Source organism: Vulpes lagopus, chromosome 7 (assembly GCF_018345385.1).
Source record: "Vulpes lagopus strain Blue_001 chromosome 7, ASM1834538v1, whole genome shotgun sequence".
Lineage (NCBI taxonomy): Eukaryota > Metazoa > Chordata > Mammalia > Carnivora > Canidae > Vulpes > Vulpes lagopus.
Genome location: NC_054830.1, coordinates 20,945,325 through 20,957,400, shown reverse-complemented (window position 1 = coordinate 20,957,400; position 12,076 = coordinate 20,945,325). Strand labels below are relative to the sequence as shown.

General features: G+C 40.3%; 1 protein-coding gene across 34 annotated transcripts in view; it reads left to right on the top strand.

Moving 5' to 3' along the window:
- The window catches only part of PBRM1 (polybromo 1), a 119,866-nt gene that overhangs the window by 89,710 nt on the left and 18,080 nt on the right, over positions 1-12,076 (top strand). For all 34 annotated transcript variants that reach the window (XM_041763818.1, XM_041763803.1, XM_041763819.1 and 31 more), the window contains 2 exons: positions 769-926; positions 11,800-11,983. In XM_041763818.1, the coding sequence (XP_041619752.1) occupies positions 769-926; positions 11,800-11,983 (342 nt within the window). The remainder of the gene's footprint in view (positions 1-768; positions 927-11,799; positions 11,984-12,076) is intronic.

Below are 12,076 nucleotides of genomic sequence, written 5' to 3'. Positions count from 1 at the left end.
AGTCAGATCCTGTTGTTAATAGGAAAGGTTGAGTTAATAGGATTCCTGATAAATGGGATTTGGGGTCCAAGAGAGAAGGAGTCAAGGGTGACCTCTGTGTTTTGGCCTGAGGAACTGGAAGGGTAGAGTTAACACAAACGAAAGTGAGGATGTTGCTTCATGTCAGGAACCACAAGACAATGGGGACAGTAATCCCAACTTGACTGGAGGTGGTTGTGAGGAATGGTATGATACCTAGCACACAGCAGTCAGATGTGAATTTTTATTTTTATCTAGGGAGATAATATCTGGCTTTCATCAGATTCTCAAGAGGTGAAGGGCTATTTTACCTTGACACACAAAAAGGTCATGTACCCCATTGTCTTAAATACCTGCCACTCATGTGAGCTGACCCCAAATATGGATGGTTTGTCTACTCCACTTGACAAGTCCAGTGATAGATGCTCAGTTTTGTTTTCATCATGAGCATTTCAGGAAAAAAAAAACCTGGGGCTTAGCTAAAACTATTAAGTCATATGCCTTGGTATTGTGTTAAAAAAAATTTTCCCTCAGATGAGTAGCCAATGTCCATCTCTCTTTTCAAATGTCTTCTGTACTCAAAGTGGGAAAAAGTCAAGGAAACTGTGTTACCAAAATAGTCAACGGAACTCCTAAGTAGTTAAATATCAGTAAGTTTTCAGTTAAAAGAATTTTTGATAAATTAACCCTTCAAAAATGAAACATATCAGAATTCTATTTTAATGGAATTTCTCCATTTTTCCCCCTAAGAATTGAAAAGGTATGGGTCCGAGATGGAGCTGCATATTTTTATGGCCCTATCTTCATTCACCCAGAAGAGACAGAACATGAACCCACAAAAATGTTCTACAAAAAAGAAGTATTTCTGAGTAATCTGGAAGAAACCTGCCCCATGACATGTATTCTGGGTATGTATTTATGCCTTTTCATTTAATCACATTAATCCTACAACAATTGGTTAAATATTCCTGTGTTAGGCACTGTTCTAGGTACTAGGTATACAGCGATAAACAGACCAGAGTCTGCTCCCCTAGAGACGTAACAATGGGGCATAGGTTGGGGAGTCAGTAAATGAATTAAGTCTATAGAAGATCAGGTAGCAATGAGAGCTCTGAATGAGAATAGGCAGAGGAAGAGGATGGAGAGTAATGTTGAAGGGAGAACTTGTTTTAGGTAATGTGGTCACCAAAATCCTTTCTGATAGGTGACATTAGTAGAGCACTGAAGACAGCGAAGAAGAAAACCATCTGAATATAGATAGCCATGCCTCGTTTTATTGTGCTTTGCTTTATTGCGCTTCATGGATGCTGGGTTTTTTTTTACAAATTGAAGGTTTGTGGCAACCCTGTGTCAAGCAAGTCTGTCGGTGCCATTTTTCCAACAGCATTTGCTCACTCTGTCTCTGTCACATTTTGGTAATTCTCACAATATTTCAAATTTTATTACTGTTATATTTGAGATGCTGCGATCATGATAAAACTTTAATGGGGATGCCTAGGTGGCTCAGCAGTTGAGCATCTGCCTTTGGCTCAGGGCCTGATCCCAGGATCTGGGATTGAGTCCCACATCAGGCTCCCTGTGAGGAGCCTGCTTCTTCCTCTGCCTGTGTCTCTGCCTGCCTCTCTCTCTCCCTGTGTGTATCTCATGAATAAATAAATAAAATCTTAAAAAAAAAAAAAAACTTTAATGGATGAGGAGTTTTTTCTTATGGATGAGCAATGGCAGTGGTTTCTTGAGAAGGAATCTACTCAAAAAAAAAAAAAAAGAGAAGGAATCTACTCATGGTGAAGTTGCTGTGAAGATTGTTAAAATGGTAACAAAAGCGCTAAAATGGTAACAAAAGATTTCAAATATCATGTAAACTTAGTTGTTAAAGCACCATCAGGATTTGTGAGAATTGACTTCCAGTTTTGAAAGAGGTTCAACTGTGAGTAAAATGCTATCAGACAGATCACATGCTACAGAGAAATCATTTGTGAAAGGAGGAGTCAATCAATGTTGCAGACTTCACAGTTGTCTTACTTTAAGAAATTGCCACAGCCACCCCAACCTTCAGCAATCACCATCCCAATTAGTCATTGGCCATCATCATCTAGGCAAGACCCTCCACCAGCAAAAAGATGAGGACGCCTACCTGGCTCAGTCGGTAGAGCATGTGACTTTTGATCTCCGGGTTTTGAGTTCCGGCCACACCTTGGATATAGAGTTCACTTTAAAAAAAAGGTTACCAAAAAAAAAAAAAAAAAAAGGTTACAACTCCCTGAAAGCTCAGATGCTGGTTAGCAATTTTTAGCAATAGTGTTTTTTAATTGTAGTGTGTACATTGTTCTTTAGACATAATGGTATTACACACTCATTGGACTACAGAATAGTATAAACAAAACTTTTATATACAATGGGAAACCAGAAAATCATTTGACTTGCTTTCTTGTGATACTCACTTTATTAAGGTGATCTGGAACTGAACCTACAATATTTCCAAGGTATGCTTGTATCTGAGATTTTACTCTTTTTAGGCACAGCAAACGTGAAATGCAAAGCCCTTAAGGCATAGTATCTGGGCATGTTTGAGACACAGTAAGAAAGCTGGTGGCTGAAGCAGGCAGAGCAAGAAGGAGAGTGTGGCAGGAAATGAGCCCCGCCCACCCCAGGGCACAGTCATGGTAGGTCTGTTGGAGTGTGCTGAGATTGAGTTTGGAGCAGATAGGGAGTCCTGTGGGGATTGTGAGTTGAGAGGCAGTGGTGAGCCATCATATGCACTGGAGGAATCACTGTGGCTGGAGTATGGAGAATATGTAAGAATAAGGTAGGAAGCATGGAAAGGAGTTAAAAGACTTTTACAGTTTCCTTCGGACCCCTAACCCCAGTAATGTTGTCCGTAATCCAGAAATTATCAGGGCTCGTGTTGGGGTTTCTGTTCAGTCATCCTACTGAGTGTTCCCATGCACTCTGCTTCTCAGATATAGTTATATGCATCATAGGCTGTCATTGTTTTCAGCAGTTTTTTGTTTGTTTGTTTGTTTGTTTGTTTTTAAGATTTCATTTATTCATGAGAGACAGAGAAAAGCAGAGACACAGGCAGAAAGAGGCAGGCTCCATGCAGGGAGCCAGATACAGGACTCAATCCTGGCACTCTGGGATCATGCCCTGGGCCGAAGGCAGATGCCCAACCGCTGAGCCACCCATGTGTCCCAGCTGTTATGTTTCTTCTTGCCCCGAATTAGTCCTGCAGCTTACTTATAAACCAACTACTCTTCCCATCTTTTGGTATAGTTTTCCAAAAGGTTACTAAGTACACACTTTATATTGATTCCACATGGTTATAAAGAAGCCACCATCATCATGCTTATGGCCAAGAGGAAATAACTGTTTTACACTTAGACTTTATTTATTCACTAAGTTTACCTACATTGTTTTGGTGCTTCGAATTTTTTCAGAAGTGGATATGATAAAAATACCTGAATGGCTGGTAGTTCAACACGTTTTCCTCTTTGCACCCTTGTGTACCTTGGGGAGAGAGGGATCAAAGGCTAGTGAAGTTACTAAGTCCTTCTTGAGTTTCTGTAGCAGAGAATATCTTTTAACTCATGATCCAGACTAAAGTTCCCTATGACCTTACTCCCAGCCAGAAGACTCAAAAGGGAGCATGGTAAATGTGAGACTGAAGTCTCCTTTGTTAAGGTAACCATATCATTTATTGCTCTTTTTCTTAGTGACTACACTGGGAATTACATCTTCAATTTGTGGCAATCTAGTTTGAGTCAATACTACCTTAGCTTCCATTGTATATTAAACTCTGCTCCTCTACAACACCATCCCTTCTCATTTGTGTTATTGTCAGAAATTACATCTTATATTGTATGTATTGACATAAATTTATAATTAAATCATATAGGAGGGAAGAAAGGAGAATTCAAAACAAAATACAATATTGGCTTTTATATTTACATATGTGGTTATCTTTATTGGTGTTTTTTATTTCTTTGTGTGGTGTCACGTCATTATCTGATGTCCTTTCATTTCAGCCTGAGGGTTTCCCTTTAATATTTCTTTTTGGGTTTTTTTTAAGATTCTATTTACTTATTCATGAGAGATACAGAGACAGGCAGAGGGAGAAGAAGCAGGCTTGCTGCAGGGAGCCCGATGCAGGACTCAATTCCAGGACCCCAGGATCATGACCTGAGCCAAAGGCAGATGTTCAACCACTGAGCCACCTAGGCACCCCTCCTTTAATATTTCTTGTAGACCAGGTCAACTAACAACAAACTCCCTTGTCTTTTGTTTATTTAGAAGTATCTTGGTCTCCATTTTTGAAGGGTACTTTTGCTGTGTATAGAATTCTCCATTGACAGTTTTCTCTCTCATGCCTTCCATTAAATTGGGGGAGTTTTTGGTCTTCACATATTCTTTCTTCTCCTTTCTCTGTCTCCTCCGAGATTCCCATTAGGCCTACATTGATGTGCTTTATGGTGTGTCACAGTCTCATAGACTGCTCCTGGTCTTTCTTCTTTCTGTTCCTCAGACTGATCATTTCAGTTGGCCTATCTTCCAGTTCACAGGTTCTTCTGCCTGTTCAAATACTCTAATGAAAGGCACCTGGGTGACTCATTCGGTTGAGCATCTGCCTTCACCTTGGGTCATGGTCTCGAGGTCCAGGGATCGTGCCCTGTATTGGGCTCTCTGCTGCTCAATGGGGAGTTTGCTTCTCCTTCTCACTCTCCCTCTGTGTTCTCTCTCTTCTCTCAAATAAATATTTTTTTAAGATTCTTTAAATTTATTTATTAATGAGAGACACAGAGAGACAGAGAGACAGAGAGAGAGAGAGAGAGGCAGAGACACAGGCAGAGGGAGAAGCAGAGAAGCAGGCTTCATGCAGGGAGCCCAACATGGAATTCGATCCCCGGTCTCCAAGATCACACCCCAGGCTGAAGGCTGCGCTAAACCGCTGAGCCACCCAGGCTGCCCTCAAATAAATCTTTTTTTTTTTAATCCTGTAATGAATTTTTCATGTGTACTTTTCAAAAAGTACTTTGTTGTACTTTTCAGCTCCAGTGTTTCTTTTTTTTAAGATTTTATTTATCCAAGAAAAAAAGCACAAGGGGAGAGCAGAGAGAAAGGGAGAAGCAGATTCCTCACTGAGCAGGGAGCCCAATTCAGGGCTCAGTTCCATGACTCCAAGATCATGACCTGAGCCAAAGGCAGGAGCTTAACCTACTGAGCCACCCATGCGCCCTTCAGCTCCCGCATTTCTATTTAGGCTTTCTAATTCCTGTCTCCTTCTTGATGATCTCTGTGGTGAGTCAGCATTCTGATTTCCTTTATTTCTTTGTCCATGGTTTGCTTTAATTCTTTGAGCATATTTAAGACAGTTGATTTAAAGTGTGTGTCTCATAGGTCCAATGTCAGCTTTCTCTGGGACAGTTTCTGTTCATTTCTTTTATCCTGTGAATGGGCCATACTTTCTTGTTTCTTTGCATGGCCTCATACTTTCTTATGAAAACTGGATATTTTGAATATCATAATATTATACCTCTGGAAATTGGATCATCCCCTTTCTTCAGGCTTCATTGTTAATGCTTATTGTGGGTCATAGTTGCTTTTTTAGTGATTTTTCTTTTTTCTTTTTTTAAATAAGATTTTATTTTATTTATTTGAGAGAGAGAGAGAGAGAGCACAAGCTAGGGAGGGGCAAAGGGAGAGGAAGAAGCAGGCTCCCCGCTGAGCAGGGAGCCTAACATGGACTTGATCCCAGGACCCTGGGATCATGACCTGAGCTGAAAGCAAGATACTTAACTGACTGAGCCACCCAGGCTCCCTGTGATGTTTCTAAACTAGTTTTTTAAACTCTGTTTGCTGTTGTGTGTGGTCACTGAAGTCTCTGTTCTGTTAGCCTAGTGGTCAGCTAGTGACTTAATAAGGATTTTCTTAAATACTTGTATCAGTGACAACAACAAAATCCCAGTCTTTGCAGCTAGAGGCTGTGTCTGTGTTGGAGCATACCTTCATCACTCAGCCTGGAAGTTTACAACTCTGCCTTTGCCTTCACTTCCTGCTTGCACAGGGCTTTACTATCAACCAGAGGTAAGAGTTTAGGGCTTTCAGGTCTTTTCTGAGAATGTACCCTGCCTGTGGCGTGTGCATGACTCTCTGGATTCCCCGGAATGTTTTGAAGCTTTTCAAAACTCTTATTCCCAGGGCACCTGGGTGGCTCAGTGGGTTAAACATCTGCCTTTGGCTTGGGTCATACTCCCGGGATCCTGGGATCGAGCCCTGCTTCAGGCTCCATGTTGGGAGAAAAGAAAACCAAAAACTCATTCCCCAAAGCATCTCACAGCCCAGGTTTCTTTTGCCAGGCTTTTTCACATTTGTACCATTTGCTTCATCTGGCAGCATCTGGTTCATTTGCCTTCAGGTACTTTCAGCAAAAGTACCATAGCCACTTCTCTGATGTGAGAGGATTCCGAGTTAGGTGAAATAAAGGCAGACCCTTTGCATTAGTACCTCAGGAAGCCACCCATGTTGGTCAAAACAGGCAACCAGGGCAGCCCCAGTGGCTCAGTGGGCAGCCCCAGTGGCTCAGTGGTTTAGCACCTGCCTTTGCCCCAGGGTGTTATCCTGGGGACCCGGGATCGAGTCCCACATCGGGTTCCCTGCATGGATCCTGCTTCTCCCTCTGCCTCTCTCTCTCTGTGTCTCTTGTGAATAAATAAATAAAATCTTTAAAAAAAAAAAAAAAAAAAAAACACAGGCAACCACTATTCTTTGAGAACAAGGACTGCTCAGCTCCCTCCAGCACCAGAAGTGCTCCCTCACACTAGGAGTGCAGGCTGCTATCTTCATGACTGCTGAGCCAGACAAGCGTGGGCAAATGGGGCAAGAGTAAGCTGAAATGCTCTCCTGCAGGCTACCTCTCACTTTTTTTCTTGATTAAAGAAAGATTCATGTAGTTTTAAACGTTTGGCTGTTTTCCAGAGTTCCAATAATGTTTTGACAGATTTTGCTGGCTTTTCCCCATGTTTCTATGAGGGAATGGCCCTTGAATCTCTCTGCTTCACCATTTTCACCAACATCATTTGGAGTAATTTCTTTTTATAGACACCTATTAGAATTGTAGAATTGCACTCTGTAATTTATAAACTACATATCCAGGATCTCTTTTATTTTTCACCATGACCCTGTGTGAAAGATGCTGTCATTGTCAGAAAAGTAAAGTTCGTGTCCAGTACATTGGCCAAAACTAACACCTAGGTTGTCTTGGTTTTTGCTTCTGTACTGGTGTGTAGATTGTTGGTTTACAGCCAACAGGAACACTGTGAAGAGTGAAAATATTATCCAGCAGGACACTAGCCATACAGTGAGATGTTACTTCATCTTGAGATAAACCCCAAAAGGAAATGCATCTAGTGGTCACAAAACGGGATTTCAGCCCAGCTCATGCATTTTAGTAGCCACCCCCTAAGAAAGAAAAAGTGTTTTTGTTATATTTTATATTGATTTTCAAATGCAAGGAGGCAGATTTTATTTTTTAATTAACTTGTTTCTTTTTCTTTTTTAAGATTTTTATTTACTTATTCATGAGAGACACACAGAGAGAGAGACGGAGACACAGGCAGAGAGAGAGACAGAGACACAAGCAGAGATCCCAGGACCACAGGATCATGCCCTGAGCTGAAGGCAGACATTCAACCCCTGAGCCATGCAGGAGTCCCTAATTAACTTGTTTCTATAGAAAAATTTAAAGTGTTTAGGGAACCCTGGGTGGCGCAGCGGTTTAGCGCCTGCCTTTGGCCCAGGGCGCGATCCTGGAGACCCAGGATCGAATCCCATGTCGGGCTCCCAGTGCATAGAGCCTGCTTCTCCCTCTGCCTATGTCTCTGCCTCTCTCTCTCTCTCTCCTTGTGTGACTATCATAAATAAAAAAATAAAAATAAAGTGTTTAAGTGTTAGATTTATTATTTTACTAACTATGTACAGTGTTGAATGTAAATCTCATCTTTGTCTCCCTGAAAGAAAAGTTTTAAAGATATTTAGCTTTAAATATCTTTATACAATATTTTCATCTTCTGTAATATAGACCTAATGGGGACATATTTCACTTAGACAGTCCTGTTTTGCTGTCATACATATGCTTTTTGTTCGTTGCCTTTAGTAACTTAAATGGTAATCAAACAGCCACAGAGAAGTTGCTTTTGGGAATGAACATGGCCACACTTGATAGAGAGTGCTTCCAGTCCCAGCAACAGGTTCCTGAAACATGCCAATTCCTAATTTATTTGCTGGTTCTGTTTTCCTCATAATAGTTTTGTTTTTTTTTTTTTAAGATTTTATTTATTTATTCACGAGAGACACAGAGAGAGGCAGAGACATAGGCAGAGGGAGAAGTAGACTCGCTGCAGGGAGCCGATATAGGACTCAATCCCAGGACCCCAGAATCATGACCTGACCCCAAGGCAGACATTCAACCCCTGAGCCACCCAGATGCCTCCATAATAGATTTTTTTTATGCTGCATTAATTGAAAAGCTATACTTAATAAGGGAAGAATAAAAGGCTTTTAATTTTTTTTTAAGATTTATTTATTTTTTTGATCCTGGATGGTTCAGTTATGCATCTGCCTTTGGCTCAGGTCATGATCCCAGAGTCTTGGAATTGAGCCCTGTCGGGCTCCCTACTCAGTAGGGAGTTTGCTTCTTGCTCTCCCTCTGCTGTCCCCTGCTTATGTTCTCTCTCAAATAAATAAATAAAATCTTAAAAAAAAAAAAAAAAGAATAAGTCCCGGGATCATGTCACATTGGGCTCCCTGCATGGAACCTGTTTCTCCCTCTGCCTATGTCTCTGCCTCTCTGTGTCTCTCAGGAATAAATAAAATCTTAAAAAAAAAAAAAGTCTCAACATCATAGAGATGTTCATTCTCCCTAAGTTAATCTTTAATGTGATCCTACTAGAGGGACCAGTGGGAATTTTCTTGTGAGGAAGTTGGGACTTCAACTGATTTTTAAAATAATGTCAAAGAGAAACAAAAATCAGGAAAATTCTGGAAAGCATAGTGGGGGATGAGGGCCAGTCCTTACCAGATATTAAAACATTGTAACAGGGATCCCTGGGTGGCGCAGCGGTTTGGCGCCTGCCTTTGGCCTAGGGCGCGATCCTGGAGACCCGGGATCAAATCCCACGTCGGGCTCCCAGTGCATGGAGCCTGCTTCTCCCTGTGCCTGTGTCTCTGCCTCTCTCTCTCTCTCTCTCTCTCTCTCTGTGTGTGTGACTATCATAGATAAATAAAAATTTTAAAAAAATAAAAAATAAAACATTGTAACATTAAAATCGGGAATCCCTGGGTGGCGCAGCGGTTTAGCACCTGCCTTTGGCCCAGGGCGTGATCCTGGAGACCCGGGATCGAATCCCACATCGGGCTCCCGGCATGGAGCCTGCCTCTCCCTCTGCCTGTGTCTCTGCCTCTCTTTCTTTCTATGTCTATCATAAATAAATAAAATCTTTTTTTTAAATTTTCTATTTATTTATGATAGTCACACAGAGAGAGAGAGAGAGAGAGGCAGAGACACAGGCAGAGGGAGAAGCAGGCTCCATGCACCGGGAGCCCGACGTGGGATTCGATCCTGGGTCTCCAGGATCGTGCCCTGGGCCAAAGGCAGGCGCTAAACCGCTGTGCCACCCAGGGATCCCAATAAATAAAATCTAAATAAATAAATAAATAAATAAATAAATAAATAAATAAAATAATTAAATTTTTTGGAGTGCCTGACTGGCTCAGTTGGTAGAGCATGGGATTCTTGATCTCAGGGTCATGAATTCAAGCCCCACATCAGGCATGGAGCCTACTACTTGAAATATATTAACTTAAGAAAAATCAAAATTATCTTTATGATGTATCACTAAACATTATTTGAATAGAATAAAGTTTAGCAGTAGACCCTAGTATAAGTTAATTTATGATAAAGGTGGCATCCCAGATAAATGGGAAAAGACGGATTTTTCTCTAAGTGGTATTTGGAAATAGCATAGACTTTTGAAAAAATTGTATTCAGCCCTCACACCAGCATGAGAATAAATTCCCAGATGAATTACAGGTTTAAATTAACATAAAATGAAACAGCAAAGAAATGATGGGAAAGAAGTTTTGATAATCTTTGACATAAAACCTAGAACCCATACATAAAAAGACAAATTCGACTCTGTAAAAGTTGAAAACATCTGCATAGCCAGAACTAACAGAAACAAAGATAAGTGACAACTTTGGGAAACTATTTGCAATATATATCATAGATCACATTTCCTTCATTTATGAAGAGCTTCTGTAAAGCATTAGAAAAGGTCAATATTGAACAGAAAAATAAACAAAGGGCAAACAAGTAGTTACTAGTGGTTCTTAAATGAAAATATGCCTGACCTCAGCCCTTAGATACAAGTTGAAAGTACCCAGATGCTTTTTCTTAATTACCTATCAAATTGTCAAAGATTCCGATGTTACTAAAATGACAGGAACATAGGGAAGTGGCATTTACGTAGTTTGTGATGGGTTCATGAATGAGCACAACCTCTATGGAAGAGAATTTGAATGTGCTTATAATAAAAATTAAGGTGTACATACTTTGACCCAGCTTTTATAAGTAAATTTATACCTCAGATAGACTCAACACATATGCAAATTGATAGATGTCTTAAATTATTTATATCAGCATTGTTTTGTTTCAGTGGGAGAGCAAAAATTTGGAAACAACCTAAATATCCATCAATGGGGAACTAGTTTTACTAAATACAGTATGTTAATACCAGCAGTAATCCTCAAGATATATTATTTTACAACAAAATTTAGGTGTAAAACAGTGTAAACAACATGCTACCTTTTTTTATTTTTTTTTAAGATTTTATTTATTCATGAGAGACACACAGAGAGAGAGAGAGAGAGAGAGGCAGAGACACAGGCAGAGGGAGAAGCAGGCTCCAAGCAGGGAACCCGACATGGGACTCGATCCTCGGTCTCCAGGACCACGCCCTGGGCTGAAGGCGGCGCTAAGCCGCTGGGCTACCCGGGCTGCCCGCTACCATTTTTTTTTTTTTATTTTTTTTTTCCGCTACCATTTTTTATTATAAAATACAAAACATGTAATAGCCATCTTAATGGGTGTGAAATGGTATCTCATTGTGGTTTCAGTTTGCACTTCCCTAACAATGATGTTGAGCACTTTTTCAGTGTGCTTATTGTCTGTATGTCTTTCAGGAAATGTCTATTCAGATCCTTTGCCTGTTTTTTAATTGGGTTGTTTGTCTGGTTATTGTTGAGCTGTAGGAGTTCTTTGTATGTTCTGGATAACAGACTTTTACCAGAGATATGATTTACACATATTTCTTGGCAACTTTGTCAAAAATCAATTGCTTATAAAAACCCAATTGTGCGGATTCATACTTAGACATAATTCTGTTCTGTTGATTTACACTTCTATCCTTAGGTCTGTGTATACCTTTTAAATCTTCTGACTTTTGAGTCATATGAATGTATTCATTCAAAAATAATAAAAATTTAGGGACACCTGGGTGGCTCAGTGGTTGAGCATCTGCCTTTGGCTCAAGTCATAATCCTGGGGTCCTGGGATCAAGTCCTGAATCAAGCTCCTGCAGGGAGCCTCCTTCTCTCTCTGCCTATGTTTCTGCCTCTCTCTCTGTGTCTCTCATGAATGAATAAATAATAAATAAAATAAAATATTAAAATAATTGTTAGCTATAGCCAGAGTTTACTCCTTTAATTTCCCTCCAATTTGCCTTCCAGGAAAGTGTGCTGTGTTGTCATTCAAGGACTTCCTCTCCTGCAGACCAACTGAAATACCAGAAAATGACATTCTACTTTGTGAGAGCCGCTACAACGAGAGTGACAAACAGATGAAGAAATTCAAGGGACTGAAGAGGTTTTCACTCTCTGCCAAAGTGGTAGATGATGAGATTTATTACTTCAGGTAAAGTTTTAAAAACTAAAGAGGAAAGAGCACATCAGCTTTTAATAGGAAAACTTATAGTGGTTTTTTGTTTTTCTTGTTAAGTCTAAAACC